This window comes from Lampris incognitus, chromosome 4 (genome assembly GCF_029633865.1).
Source record: "Lampris incognitus isolate fLamInc1 chromosome 4, fLamInc1.hap2, whole genome shotgun sequence".
In the NCBI taxonomy this organism is placed as follows: Eukaryota; Metazoa; Chordata; class Actinopteri; order Lampriformes; family Lampridae; genus Lampris; species Lampris incognitus.
Window position 1 is genome coordinate 49,509,892 of NC_079214.1, and position 16,228 is coordinate 49,526,119.

At 48.4% G+C, this 16,228-nt stretch overlaps 1 protein-coding gene across 1 annotated transcript; it reads left to right on the forward strand.

Annotated features, from left to right (window-relative positions):
• Positions 1–2,914: 2,914 nt before the first annotated feature.
• Positions 2,915–3,718, forward strand: LOC130111093 (high choriolytic enzyme 1-like). Its single transcript, XM_056278126.1, has one exon. It carries the CDS (start codon positions 2,915–2,917, stop codon positions 3,716–3,718), a length of 804 nt encoding a protein of 267 aa, XP_056134101.1.
• The last annotated feature ends 12,510 nt before the right edge of the window (positions 3,719–16,228 follow it).

Below are 16,228 nucleotides of genomic sequence, written 5' to 3' on the forward strand. Positions count from 1 at the left end.
GTGTGTGTGTGTGTGTGTGTGTGTGCGCGAGAGAGAGCGAGAGAGAGCGAGAAGTTCTGCGAGAAAGACCCTCAGACAGACGTTTAGTTGCAGTGTACTGAAGAAATCTTGCGCCCACATCACACTGTCCTGGCAACACGCAGCAGACACAACTAGCTGAGGCATTAATGTATGCCGGGGGACCACCAGAGACCTCGCACTTTTTTGACTTTTTAAAACTTTTCAGTTTCCACATACAACGGCTGGATTGGTTCCAGCGGTAGGAAAGTTGCTGAGCCTGAGCCTCCCACTACATTGAGGTCAAACTGACCCATGATCATATTTCAAGCTTGATAAGAAAAGTGTGTATTATACCTTTCAGCATGATATCCTCTTTGCCATAACTTGTGCATTAATGATGTTTGGGGGGGGGTCGTTGTACGTATGTGCACACCGTCCTTGCATGTCTATAACAGAGATGATGTTTGCATCCTTTTGATCCAGCTGTGAGAATTAAAACCAACACCTGGTACCTTTTTCGCTCTAACACATCATCATTAAAATCCTTCCAGTTGCATCGTGTGATGGCTATGAAGAACGACACGGTCGCTGTTTGTTCGGAGCAGTTTCCTGGAAGCTTTGTTTTCGCTGTGCAATTTGTCTGCCACCGGGTGCAAAACCTCCCGGGAAATATAGCAGTTGCACAAAACACACAACATAAGAACGGTCTGGCAATCTGACTCCGCTTTGTCTGTGAACATATAACTCGTCTACCTCCAAACGTTGTTGGTATCTCGTCGCTGTGCCATGAGGAAGAAAAAAGAAAGCCCTTCGGTTTTCTTTGCGACAGCTGACGTAAACGATAACGTCGAAATCCAAAGTTTCCTGGTGTCGCTTTAAACTGCAAAGGGGAAAATTAGACCCAAACTTGTTTGATCTCCGGAATCAGGAGAGAAACAGTGGATTACTCATTTTAATCCACTAAATCTTTCTTCACACACGCGCACGTGCATAGTTTTATTTTTTTAGATTTGCTAAGAAAATGTCAACATTTCTCAAAAGGAAATGTGTTGTTTAAATTTTGTCTTTCAGAATAAAAAATGTCATTCTGGTTTTGTTTTTACAAGGGGAAAAAAAGAATAAATTAATTTATCTTGAAGATGGCGCTTTGTCCACGTTCCATGTCCAACGGCCTATACCGGTTAGTTTGTAGAACAATAACATTTACAACCATTAAAAATATCGATAAAGATGAAATAATGCGGATGTCAAATAATGCATGCATGCATAGTTAGCTGAATAAATATCTTGCTTTATATAACATCTAACCCGCTGACAGGAACTCTTTCCGGTTTGCGAACAGAGGAGGTGGATTGAAGATGTTACCACAGACTGTCTTCTCTCTGAAAAACACTAAGTTCTTTGTAAAATGTAATGATGAACCAAAGCAGAATCAGCTGAGAGACTCCCGATTCCTCGAAGACAGCTCCAAGAATGTGACGGCTTTGTATTTTCATATTCTTTTCAACCACACACACAGTAAATTGGACTTGGTGTCAGCGCATCAACTACCGTGCCATTTCAAAGCAAGGGGCTTACAAAAACAAAATGGCACTTGCGGACGGGAAAGAGTAAATGATGCTGAGGTAGTCATTTCATCAGAGAACTCGCAAACGTCGGTGAGGTTGAAACGATTAAATTAAAATGGTTCGGAGAGTGGTGCGAGCCCCCATTCTGTCTTCAAAGCCCTCTTCAGCAATTTTGAAATTTTCTCTCTGTTTTGTGCCATAATTATCGTTTCTGAGATGATTGGTGCCGGCTTACAGTGGGTGGCTGAGGGAGATCACTGATGGTGTCAGCTATAATGCAGTTACTCAAAAACTGGGTGAGCTTTATCTTTCAATAAATAGCCATCAAAGACTGTCTTTACATTTAAGTCATTCAGTGCAGGGTTACTGAGCATGTATGTCCTTATCATTGATACTCCACTTAATTCTCACACGTCCCCCCCTCTTTTTCTCCCCAGTTGTATCTGGCCAATTACCCCACTCTACCGAGCCATCCCGATCTCTGCTCCAGCCCCTCTGCCGATCCGGGGAGGGCTGCAGACTACCACATGCCTCCTCCGATACATGTGGAGTCGCCAGACGCTTCTTTTTACCTGACAGTGAGGAGTTTCACCAGGGGGACAGAGCACGTGGGAGGATCACGCTATCCCCCCCCCAGTTCCCCCTCCCCCCCGAATAGGCGCCCTGACCGACCAGAGGATGTGCTAGTGCAATGACCAGGACACACCCACATCCGGCTTCCCACCCGCAGACACGGCCAATTGTGTTTGTAGGGACGCCCGACCAAGCTGGAGGTAACACGGGGATTCGAACCGGGATCCCCGTGTTTGTAGGCAAAGGACTAGACCACCACGCCACCCGGATGCCAGTTACACATATTCTTAACTGGGAGCTGCCCAGTACAGCCAATCATCTACATTTGGCCACAAGAGCAGTGGAAGGTGCCTTGTTTAAGTGCACAATAGTTGTTTAGGGTGTGAAGACTGTCAAAGCAAGATGAGTTTAACTTCGGGCTTAACAGTCTTTGACTGTGGAATAGGCAGGGACAGGTGTCAGCTGACAATTAAACCCATTTTGAAACTCGAGGAGACCTTTGGTTTGTCCATTTTGTGTAATATCAGACTCCACTGTTGTGCCATGGATTAGGCCAATGTTGAAACAGTAGGCTGGACAGAGGAGTCCTCCCTTATGACATGTGTTTAGGCCTAGTAGTCTGGATCCCAGCCCTTAATCCTCAAGCAGACACACCTGTATAGCAAAGTATAAAAGAGCAGGACAGAACAGGCTCAAACATCAAGCTCCCAAAACCATCTCCAAGACTTTTCAGAGAAGTTCAGAGCCAAGGACCCATCGGAGAGACACTAAAAATGAATCCATCTCTCAGCCTCCTGCTGCTTCTGCTGCTGGGTCTCTCCCAGGCTGATCCTATAATGGAGGAAGACAGTGAACCAGAGGACCTGGAGGGTGAAAATGAGGCTGGTGATATAGACATCACCACCAGGATTCTGACCACCAACAACGTATCCAGTGAGTTCCTGCTGGAGGGAGACCTGATCGCACCCAAAACCAGAAATGCTATGGTCTGTTGGGGCGGCAGCTGCTTGTGGAGGAAAAACAGGAATGGCTATGTCGTCGTTCCCTACATAGTGAGCAATGCCTTCTCCGGCTCTGATAAACAATTGATCGACACTGGCTTGAAGTCCTTCCACGGGAGCACCTGCATCCGCTTTGTGCCTCGAAGCAACGAGTACGACTACATCAGCGTCGAGAACAGAGACGGGTGCTTCTCTTCTCTGGGCAGACAGGGAGGTGGACAGGTGCTGTCTCTCAACAGGCAGGGCTGCCTCTACCATGGCATCGTCCAACATGAGGTCAACCATGCTCTGGGCTTCCAGCATGAGCAGACCAGGAGCGACCGCGACGGCTATGTCAGGATCAACTGGCAGAACATCATCCCAAATACGGCCTACAACTTCCATAGACAGAACACCAACAACCTGAACACTCCCTACGACTACTCCTCCGTCATGCACTATGGCAGAACGGCCTTCGCTGTGGCATATGGATTGGAAACCATCACCCCCATCCCCAACCCCAATGTGCAGATCGGCCAGAGAAGGGGCATGTCCCGCCTTGACATCCAGAGGATCAACCGACTCTACCGCTGCTAAGAGGATGGTCTCTTCACAGACAAATTGGAGTGAAGACGGTTTGAATTGAGCATGGATGACAGCAGTGCAAGATGGTGTCTGACGACAAATCAGAGTGTCATTTATTATTTGTCTTTTTGAGTGTTCATTATAACGCTGTAATCAGGGGTAATTGGGGTCTAGATATTAAAATAAGATAAGCCCCAAACACTCTGTAATCTTTTGTTTTCTTTATTTCTTTCCCAGCGTTCTTGTGCTTTCTTTCCCAGTCTGACATTGGCTGAATAATCACATCCTCTGACAGACACAATGGGTCTATTTCACTCTTTAATTGTTGAAACATTAGTCTACTAAACTATCTGATGGCCTTTCCTATACTTTCTATGTGGTATATATTTGTTTTTCTCTTGTGAGCATTTAACGACTACAGCAAGTCTCAGCATCACTCACTTTGCCTTGTAGCTGAGGGTGGGGTGTAGGTGGGCAGTATTTGGTAAAAACCAGGTAAATGTACCCTGTGGAGATATTCTACATTAGTAGCCACACTCAACATGGCCAATCTAATATTGTCAAGGCTTCAAATTATGAGCAAATTATTCAATCAATATGAATGTAGGAATCCAGCTTTGATACATATGTTTTCATCTGCAGCTTTGCGATGGGGTTTTATGCTCTTGGCCTCAAACACAGTGTTTCTCAAGTAAGACAGCAGATCATAATTCACCGGTTTTCTCAGGGGCCACCATCATGCACTGAGCCTGCCCGACGGATTGTAGGATTAATACTTAAACTGTACCTACGATGGGCAGAGATGACTCAAGCCCCCCCCTTTTTTTCTCCCCAATTGTACCCGGCCAATTACTACCCCACTCTTTTGAGCCGTTCCGGTCGCTACATCCCCTTTGCCGATCCGGGGAGGGCTGCAGACTACCACATGCCTCCTCCGATACACGTGGAGTCGCCAGCCGCTTCTTTTCACCTGACAGTGAGGAGTTTCGCCAGGGGGGCGTAGCGCTTGGGAGGATCACGCTATTCCCCCCAGTTCCCCCTCCCCCCGAACAGGCGCCCCGACCGACCAGAGGAGGTGCCTAGTGTAGCGACCAGGACACATACCCACAGACACGGCCAATCGGTCATTCGGTCGTGTTGTCACAATGCCTCTGATCCTTTGAAGATGGCGCCCGGCGTCGCGTTGCCGTTGGAAACGGACCAAGTCCGAAAGACCGATTGTGTCTCTAGGGACGCCCGACCAAGCCGGGGGTAACGCGGGGATTCGAACCAGCGATCCCCGTGTTGGTAGGCAACGGAATGAGATGACTGCGTTTTGAGCATGTGATGACGATCACATGCTCAAAACGCCCCCAGGGTGAAGAGGGAGGCGCCAGCAGAGTGGCTGTTAGAGGGAATAGGTAGCAAAGCAGAAGACAGCTCCAGGCTGTGTTTTAAGGTTATAGAGGACCACACTGGGATATCCACAAAAAGAAAAGAAAAGAAAAAGGAGTGAAGTAGATGCATAAAAGAGCAGAATAATAAGGCATTGATCAATTTTAAACAAAGATAGAAAACATCAAACAGATATGAAATACATATATAGAGACGTGAGGTCCACATATGTGACATATATACTTACCCCCCCCCCCCACTCCACCCCCCCCAGGGCCTGGGTGGGCTTCCTGCAAAGTTCCGAGAGCCTTTGAAAAAGTTGTCATGTGAGAAGGGTTACTAATGTACTTTACATCTACGTTATAATCACCCGTAGGGATCTGTGTGTGGTGTGTGTGTGTGTGTGTGTGTGTGTATATATATATATACACACATATATACACACATATATACACACACACACACACACACACACATATATATATATATATATATATATAGTGACTAATATTGTGGCTGAAGGCTCGCTCATGAAGGCTTGAAAAGTCGATCTTGACAACTTTCTTAAATATAAAGTGAGCGTGAAAACTATGTGAAAACATTTCACATAGTTGTTGCAGATATGGCTGACAGCGGCTACGACCAATAAAAACTTGTGTGGGGAGAAAAGCAGCACAAAGCGTCTGTGGCTAATCAGGAATTGGTAAACAGCCGTCGTAGTCAAAACAGCTCTGTCTATTGTCGGAATCTGTCATTTTTCTTCATTTCCCGCCGATGAAAACATGGCGAGTGAGGAAGAATCATCAAAGAGGAACCTATAATTTCACCCAGGCATGGGAAAATAAAATTCCTTTCACAAATTTCAAGCACGAGCATTTGGCTCTTCTGTCATCAGCTTGTCGTAATGAGGGGAAATATGGAGAGGCATCACAAGACAATCTATGCCAATTTTCAATTCAGATTCAAACAAAGAAAGTCGAGAAGTTAAACAGGATTTTGAAAGCCCAATAGTCACTTTTCTGAGAATGGCAATCAGCATATTCAGACATTTTGGACTGTGAAGGTTTCTCGCCATAGTTTGATCATTTGACATGAAATGATTCTCATGAAGTAATACTGAACCGCAAATTTGGTCGAAGGACCAGAGGAAACCGCTCCTGGCATCACATGCACTGAAGGTAAAAGCTTACCTCAGGTCTAAAATACTAATGTGAGATGACTTTCTAGCAAATGAAAACCATCAAGAACAAGTATCACACACATTTCTCGCAGATGCCCATCTGACAAACTGCCTGAGACTGGCAGTCTCGAACTAGAACCCAGACTTCTCTGCACTCACAGATACTGTTCAATCACATTTATCACAGCAAGAAAAAGTGAGTCCATGCATGGCTCACACAAGTATGCGTACACATGTGCCGTGTGTTGGGCCTCATAAAATCACAAAGCAAAGAATAGATCTTGTGCTGCATTTAGATTGGAAAAGGTGATCTTGGGCTTTAAAAGGTTGGGGATCACTGGACTGTAGTGGAAATGTATTGACATATGCATTACCACATCACATGTTCTTTTAACGCCATGGCACAGATACACCGAAAGCTTAGAAGAACCACGGTTCAACACAAAACAGCATCTGACATGCTGAAAGAGTGAGGGAAAGCATTGCTAGAAGGTGTTGACTGATTTAGTTGTTCTGACATCAGGAAGAGACATGCTGCCCTTTTTGTGGAAGCAACAGTGATCTCTCTATATCCTCAACCAAGTCTGCAGGATGACCAAGAGCTCTTTATCTGACCCCATAGCATGTAAGGGCCTGTTATTACATAACAGTTATATGATATAATCAGGAGCTTTGATCTTGCTGTTCCTTGTACATGATTAAAATGACATTAAAGCTAGCAATAGGAGCATTGTGAGACCCACTGCAGGTGTGTGGTTAAGTTATTACATGTGCATCAGCATTTTGGACCAACTGCAGTTGAACCACATCATCTTGGCCGAGGCTAGTTGGAAGGGAAAAAAGGCATTGCAGTAGTCTCTGTGAAACAGGACAGGACTGATTATAGCAATGTTTTCATTAATAGCAGACTTTAAACTGGATGTCCTTCCATAGACCAATAAATTGTTGGCTTTTGTAGGGGGGATAGGGCGTTGCATAGTGGACACAGCTAATTTCACTATAAGCACACAATAACTTCTACATCATAAATTTCTATGTAATTTTTCCAGCATGAATTACCATTATTCTACATCTGCAGATCTTGTGTGTTAATTTCAGGTAAAACATTAGATCACAATGTTTTTCAGTACTGTCTCTCACTCTTCTGTTTCAGGCAGACAGACTCTGTATACCAGTTTCGACCTGCAAATATCTGAATAGCTTGTGAGATTAAACAATCAACCCTATGAATCTTTGAAGGAAGGTTTGAGAATATCAAACCACTAGGGACTCGTAAATCACTATATAAGTATATTATAATCGCCATCTGAGATACAAAGTATCTGGGATACAAAGTATCCCCTCGTTACCGCTGCGTTACATTTTCTACATACATATTGGACTGCACCACACTTCATTCTGTTTTGCTCATATTCTGATGTGCTCTATCTCGTAGCTCTTTGTATTTCAAAATTGCTGAACTCAAAATTGCATTTTTATGACTAATTCAGTAATATTACTTTCCCTAACTTGCATCAAAGACATGCCTATATCTTAAGAGTCCCAAAATAACAGATGGTAGGTGCTCAGTTTAAAGCCAAAGGACATTTTGACCACGATACAGTACAGCTCCTGTAACCCTGGTAACTGGACTGTAATACACACAACACGGGTTCCCACACCCGAGTGTGAACTCCGCACAGCACAGTCACTGGGTCAAATTGTTGACCTGGGTGCTGACGGCATTAAAAAACTGTTGTCCCGCCTGCAGGGTGAGGAGGGAATTGACCTGCTAACTATTTACTGGCACTTTGCAGCGACGGGGAGGGAGAGCGGATAACCTGCCGACGATGTGAGCAGCCAGCAGGGCTGTGTTCCTGTGGACTTAAGTCATGCCATCTGGGGCTTGTTACTGGGAACATAACGCTTACATAATGCCAGGCCGAAGCAGAAAAAAACCCCACATCAGCCACAGATGTGCCTCCCCGGGAGTCCCAAAGAGAGAGCTGGGTGACGTAGGTGTCACATGGAACTTGTTTCTTTGCAAAGAGAACTCTGACAGATGAAGGTATACATGTATTTTACATGGGGGCCTGTAAAGAGCAGTATTGCCTTGAGCAAGTACAGGTTAGGAATCAGGGAAGAAAAACGACAACTTCTCTTGACTGTCAGGATGGAAAGCATCTGTTTTCACTGCCTTTCAATTGGACAAACATGACAAAATTACACTGATGCGGAAAACAGAAAGCTCAGGAAGTGAAACGGTTTCCCGTGAAATCAGCTGAGGTTCAGTGGTGCTCAGTCCAGCCCTGTAAACTGCAATAGAAAAACACAAGCACACAGCGAGTTGTCGGCTTGAATTAAAAAAAAAATCAGTCTGTTTTCTCTCTCCGTCTGTATTTATGCTCTTTATGATTTAAAGATTCAAGTTCATTTGTTAAGGACGTGTTTGACTCGACCTGATACAGCTCAACGCTGCACACTGAAAGTACAGCACTGCAAAGCCTGTGTGCCAGCGTATATCTGAAGTCATAAAACCACAAAAAGGAAGTCAGCAGGCTGCTTAGTGGTTTCCCTGCCCATCTCAAAGGGGAACAACTTTTTTTTTTTACGAGCTAAGCCAGCACTCATCCATAAATGTAGAACAAGATGTGACAGAGTAGTGTGTTTTTTTATGAGCCTGGGGTTTCACAGCTTAAGTTTCCTGCTGTGAAAGTAAAAAAAAAAAAGTCCAGACCAATCGTTAAAATAGAATGGCACAGAGTGGAATAGACATGATACATAAACTAAACATCAACAGCCAAATGCATGGACGTACTCCGGCGTATGTGGTGTGGATAGAGAGTTTCTGACCCGAAGAGGGTTTAAGGAGGGGTCCTGAGCCCGACACCACCCTCAGGTCCCCGGGGCCAACTCCATCAATCTATCCATTATCCGAACTGCTTATCCTGCTCTCAGGGTCACGGGGATGCTGGATCCTATCCCAGCAGTCACTAGGCAGCAGGCGGGGAGACACCCTGGACAGGCCGCCAGGCCACCACAAAGGGCCAACATATATACACACACACACACACACACACACACACACACACACACACACACACACACACACACACACACTCGTACCTAGGGGCAATTTAGTACGGCCGATTTACCTGACCTACATGTCTTTGGACTGTGGGAGGAAACCGGGTGCACCTGGAGGAAACCCATGCAGACACGGGTAGAACATGCAAACTCCACACAGAGGACAACCTAGGACGACCCCCACGGTTGTACTACCCCAGGGCTCGAACCCACGACCTTCTTGCTGTGAGGCGACCGTGCTAACCACTGCGCCACCGTGCTGCCCCCATCAATACTCCATCAAGTCTTTATGATCAAATGGGGTATACGCCATCTAAGTAAAGGAAACACACTTTTACATGAAAAAGAATTATTTTTGAAGATACCAAAACAAAAATTGTCCCATGGATGCCTTTCAAATATCCAGTTGTATGATGGTTCTCAAGGGTAGGCTCCCCAAATCAATCTTCATTTTGGCACTGAAGGGTAAAAACTACAAACATTTTTCATGAAAAGCCTGTCACTTTATTTTTATATCATTCATGTTTCCTCATGCTATATTGTGTGCTATCTATAAGTTTTCAAGGGGGTGCTCTAACATTAAGCCAAGTAAATATAAGGTGTCAAAACATGTTAAGTCTCGTTTTCGTTCTTTTTTTTTTGGCTTTTCAAGGCGGGAACGTTGCGCCATTAATCCGCCTCGCTGTTCTGCGTGAAATGTACGAAGACGGAAACGGGGGCGTTGTTGTTCCGGCGATGCAAAAGGGTGTTGTGTTCACGTCACGTCGCCTCTGCTTCCGGAATGCCGGCATGCTACGTAAATCATACACTGGGATGTGATTATGCTGCCTTTCTTTGGTTTTGTGTAAGGAGAAAAGGCGTAAAGACTGGTCTTCATTACGGCAGTATTGCGGGATCTGTGTGTAAAACGCTTTGTGGCTGCACACGGCAATCCCTGGAAAAAATCGTCACAAAAAAAAGAAAAGAAAGATTTTGATCGAGATGTCTGATTTGAAGAACTACAATGAGCCATAGGCCGCGGAACCGGTATGGCCAGTAGGGCCGTGGCCATACCTACTTTGGCGTGCATCAAACATAAACATGTGTAAAAATTCAAATCGCAAATACGTTACATTGTCAATGTATTGCACTTCTGCGCGCTTCCCGGGCTAATTTCCACTAGCAGTAAGCCTACGTACAGTACGTAGCCTATCACAAGCAACAAACTCTGTTTCCTAATGATTGATTGGTTATTTGTGTCACGTGAGCTTAGCGTCACAGACGTGAATTTCACTGAACAAAATACCAGCGCTCCATGTAAGTAGACTAACTGCTAGTGTGTTCGCTAAACTTTAAGCAATAGTAACGTTAAAATGAATGATGAAGCGTCGAAAAATAACTGATCTCTTCGGGTCAAAGTTAACCAAGGTAGCTGAGACAACCACCGTCACTCCAGCCCACAATGAGCCCTCTCAGGAACCAGAAGTATAATGTCTAACTGTCGTTGCTCCAATTAGCCCCTCTGCCGCCGCTACCCTCAACGTTATGAGCCTCGCCCCAGCTGACAATGAGCCCTCTGAGCTTGAGGAACCAGCAGTAGAATTGCTAATTAGCCCCAGAACTTGACTTTGACAGTTTACGCGCACGGTTGAATATGCTGCCAGATGCGATCCGAACGTCTGGAATTACAGTCACAACGGTAGCATCAGTAACACCGGCAATGAATGCTGCTCCGGTAGCGAAAACCCTGTCGCCAGATGTACACAGGCTGTTGAAATTGTTTTACAATTCCCCTGTCAACTGCCAGCGCCGAGAGGTCTTTCTCAACCCTTCGTCGTATGAAGACTTATCTAAGGTCAACAATGACCCAAAGGAGACTCAATGACTTGATGTGCAGCCACACACACAGGGATGCTTCGGCCAATGTGGATGGTCTCGCCATTGCCAGTGACGTCATCCAGCACACCGAGTGACGGAGGAACTTCTCTGGGAACGTTTAAGACGGGGTGGTGAGCGTTGACATTTTTTAATCCTATGCAACTGGACTTGACGTGTCAAATGATTTATGCTTTATAATCATACTGAATATACTATTTGATTGTGACCCAAGTGTAGGCAATAATCAGGACAAATAAAAACGGCAATAATAAATAATAATAAATAAAGTTATGCGTTACGAGTGTGGCTTGGGGGGGCGTTACGTCATTCGTGGCCCTACCCATTCGAAATGCGTTCCGCGGCCTATGCAATCAGCGGTATGGTTGATTTTCCAGCCACTTCCCCCTAAAGGAAAAGGTGGTGTAGACCACGAAATTCAGCTTGCTCCTAATAGCAGACTTAGCTAATTAGAAAGTTATGGCTTCAAACAATTTTTAGGATTAGACATTGGATGAGGCCACTATTGTATTTAGAAATCACGTAAGGACACAGCGCTGTCGCTCGACACAACCGCTACGTTGCATTCTTTATTTAGACTGATACAGCATCACAGGCAGACCCGATCAAACAACCCAGAGCCCGCAGGCATCACCAATCGATCCCAGCACAATAGAACAGCACCAAATCAAACGCAGCACTGTCGATGTGTGCAGACATAACACTCTCCCCCCCCCCCCCCCGGCAGGATTTCAAACATGAAAGGTTGACACAAAGTCCTCTAGGTGGCCAGGGCGTAAACGTGTGCGAACAGGTCGCGGGGCGGCCTGAGGCTGGGCAGGCCGAGGTGGGGAGGGAGAAGGCAGGGGAAGCTGAGGCCCAGGAATGTCTGGGGCCCGTGTAGGAGCTGCATGAAGCCCCGGGGCGTCTCGCCATGCTGAGGGAATGGCTAAGGTTGTGTAACCAGCTGTGTGTGGCGGAGCTGACACCTTCCGTAGACGACTGGAGTGCCACCAAGTGCCATCGCTGCGGAGGTAAGTGGCTGGGCCCAGCTGACGGGTGACTTGGAGAGGAGAGGACCAGTATGAAGCCATTTTATTGTCCCTGTGGGGCCTGCGGACCCTGACCCAGTTTGACACATTGATGTCTGGCACCCTGGTTCGTTTTGACTGGTCAAACCGTTGCTTCATCTGCGTCTGCTGACGAGTGACTGAGGCTCTGACCCCAGAGGGAGGTGCCTGGGGTGTGGAGGGGCGGAGCCTGTCAAGGGGCATGCACAGTTCCCGGCCTAGCATGAGAGAGGCTGGGGAGACGCCTGTGGTCGAGTGCTGTGTGGCCCGATAGTGCAGCAGAGTGTGACGGATGGCCTGCGTGAAAGAGCACCCTTGGGCCATGTGTGCTCTGAGGCCGTTCTTCAGTGACTGGTGAAAACGTTCAACGCCGCCATTGGCCTGGGGGTGGTAGTACGCAGTGCATATATGACGGATGCCCTTGCTTTCGAGATAAGCAGTGAACTCAGCAGAGACCAGCTGAGGGCTGTTGTCAGTGGTGATGGTCTTTGGGAGGCCCCAGCGAGAGAAAAGAGAGTCCAGGAAGTCGATGATGATCTGTGAGGTCACAGTGCCGGAAGTGGTGAGTTCAGGCCATTTTGAGTGTAGATCGTAGGCGACCACCATGAAGCGTTGGTGGTGGGGAACTCCATGGATCTCACCACAAATGTCCAACTGCAGGTGTTCCCAGGGCTGAGAGGGCCAGGCGAGAGGTTGCAGGGGTGAGGGAGCCTGGTGGCCAGTCTTGCCTCTCACAAGGCAGGCAGAACAGTCCTTCACCAGAGCCACAATATCTCTGTCTATCCCCGGCCACCACACTAGGTCTCGGCAGCGCTGTTTCAGTTTCACAATGCCCAGGTGGCCTTCATGCACCATATTCAAAACACGTGCACGGAGGGCAGCTGGGACCACTGTGCAAAACCCACGTGCCACGCAGGTGTCGTTCCAGCAGGAGAGCTCCTGTCTGACTCGGGCGAACGCAGCCAGCTCCTCTGGGACCTTGTGAGGCCAGCCGTTCTGGATGTAGGTGCGGAGCTGGGAGAGGACAGGGTCCTGTTCGGAGGCTGCCCTCAGCTCCTGCAGAGAGACAGTGGCCTGAAGGGGTGTGTGTAGCATTTGGACAATGTCCTTTTCCACACAGTCAGTGTCCGTCTGTGGAGCTGGGGTGGAGACAGAGCGAGAGAGCAGGTCGGCGACAACATTGTCTCTGCCTGGGGTGAACTGCAGGCTGAAGTTGTACTGGCGGAGGCGGTCAGACTAGCGGTGCAACCTCAGGGGTTTGTGGCCTGTCCCAGATATGGACAGCAGCGCTGTCAGGGCCTGGTGATCTGTCCTGAGGGTGAAGGAGCAGCCATAGAGGTAGAGGTGCCACCTTTCACAAGCCCAGATACAGGCTAACGCCTCACGCTCACCCACGGAGTACCGCTGCTCGGTCAGGTTGAGGGCACGGGAGGCGAAGGTGATGGGCTTCTCCACACCGTTCTGGGTTTGAGACAGCACAGCCCCTATCGCTGTGGCTGATGCGTCACAGGTCACAAAGGTGGAGCTGGAGATGTCGAAGTGAGCCAACACTGGTGGTGAAGTCAGTTGAGTCTTGAGATCACGCACAGCGTCACTGCATGCCTTTGACCACACCCATGGCTTGTCCTTACGCAGCAGCTGGCGCAGGGGGGCTGTGGTCGCAGAGTACTGGGGAAGAAACCTCAGGTAGTAACTTGTCATACCCAGGAAGGAGGCGACCTGGGCGGCCGAGCTGGGCTCAGGGATGGCCTGAATGGCGTCCACGTTGGATTGTAGTGGAGTTACACCGCTCGCTGACAGCCGGAACCCCACGAACTCGATGGCTGGCACAGAGAGGACACATTTCTCAGCATTGAGAGTTAGCTTGTGCTTGGACAGGGCTGCGAAGACCATGTTGAGGCGCTTGTCATGGATTTCACTGGTGGGCCCGTGTACCACTATATTGTCCAGATAAATGGCCACGCCCAGTATGCCAGCCAGCAAGGAGACCATGATTTTCTGGAAGCAGCTAGGGGCGGAGCTGAGACCGAAAGGCATCCTGGTGTAGCGAAACACTCCTGCATGTGTCACAAAGTCTGTGAGGTTTCGGCTGCTGGGGTGGAGGGGCACCTGTAAGTACCCCTGTCTGAGGTCGAGCTTGGAGAACACCTCAGAGCCATAGAACTGAGCAGTGAGTTCTTCTGGGGTGGGCAGTGGATACTTATCAGGGACCACTGCCTTATTTACTGCACGTAGATCGACGCAGACACGCAGGCCCCCCGACTTCTTCTTAGCCACCACGAGGTTTGAGACCCAAGGTGACGCGTCCACCGGTTCAATGATGCCAGCTTCCAGCAGTTGTTGCAGCTCGGCGGAGACCCCATCACGGAGAGCCAACGGGATGCGGCGCAGTGGTTGGATGACAGATTTCACAGCAGGGTTGAGGAGGGGTTGATGGGCGAAGGCGGAGAGGCAGCCCAGCCCCATAAACAGCGATGGCCACTTCTGCTGCCAAGGTGTGGCAACAGTCAGGATTGTTGCCCCCCTTGTGTCTAAGAGGGAGAACCCCAGAGCGGAGAACAGGTCCAGGCCCATCAGGTTGGCCCCACGGCGTGCCACATGAAAAATTGCATTGGGCACCAGCTTGGCTCCATAGCGGACAGTCACTTGGAGAGAGCCAACCAGATCGATTTTGGAGTCACCATACCCACAGAGGACAGCTGAGGGTGCGGACAGTGGCACTGAACCGAAAAATTGACTGTAGGTATCAACATTCAGGAGAGACACACCTGCACCGGTGTCCAACAGCAGGGGGATGCACACATCATTAATGTTGACTGTGCATGATTTGAATGACACTGGCCAAAAGCTCACCTTGCGAATGACGGCGGTTGAAGACTGGGGGGTGTGGCCCTCTGACCCAGCCGGGGAAGATCAACAGATGTTGGCAAAGTGATTTTGCTTACCGCAGTTACGGCATGTCTGGCCACGGGCAGGGCAGTTCTGAGCCCTTGAAACATGAGACCGAGATCCACAGTTACCACAGGACTGTTGAGGGCGGGGCCGAGAACGCCGTCGTTGCAGTTGCAAGACGTCCCCAGTGGAGTCGGCGCCCGCCTCGCTCTGGCTGGGTTGCATCCCGAGGGGCAGCCGTGAGTAGAGGGAAGAGTCGTTGGCAGCTTGACTGGAGGTGGCCACTTGCTGTGTATTTAGCATAGCAGCACACTCAGCTGCTTCCTCAACCTGTAGTGCGATGGTAATTGCTCTGGACAGCAACAGATCGTCTTTTTCCAGCAGGAGAGTCTCACGCACCTTTGCGTTGTTGGTGTGTTCGATTAGCTGGTCGCGAACCATCTCGTCCTGAAACGCGCCAAACTTGCATGAGCTAGCTAGCCCTCGCAAATTAGCTACATACTGCTGCACAGACTCACCAGGCAGTTGGTGTCGCTGACGGAATATAAATCGCCGAAGGAGGGCACTCTGTGGAGCAGCGAAATGGGTGCTCATAAGTCCCACAGCTTCGTCAAAGTTTGTGACGTTCCCCAGAGTCCCAAGCACACGATGACCCTCTGCTCCCAAGCAGTGTAGCAACAGAGCCGTCTTCCTAGCCTGGCTCACGTCGTCGAGCCCTGAGGCGATGATGTAATTTTCAAAACTATGTAGCCTGCAAGTCCATGGTACCGGAGGCTCGCCAGGTAATGCCAGGAAGGGGGCAGGTGGTGGGACAGAGATATCAGCCGTCTTCGTCGCCAATATTGTATGTAGAAATCACGTCAGGACACAGCGCTGTCGCTCGACACAACCGCTACGTTGCATTCTTTATTTAGACTGACACAGCATCACAGGCAGACCCGATCAAACAACCCAGAGCCCGCAGGCATCACCAATCGATCCCAGCACAATAGAACAGCACCAAATCAAATGCAGCACTGTCGATGTGTGCAGACATAACAGCCACATTTCATCAGATTTTAACATAGTCGGCTATTATAGGCTACC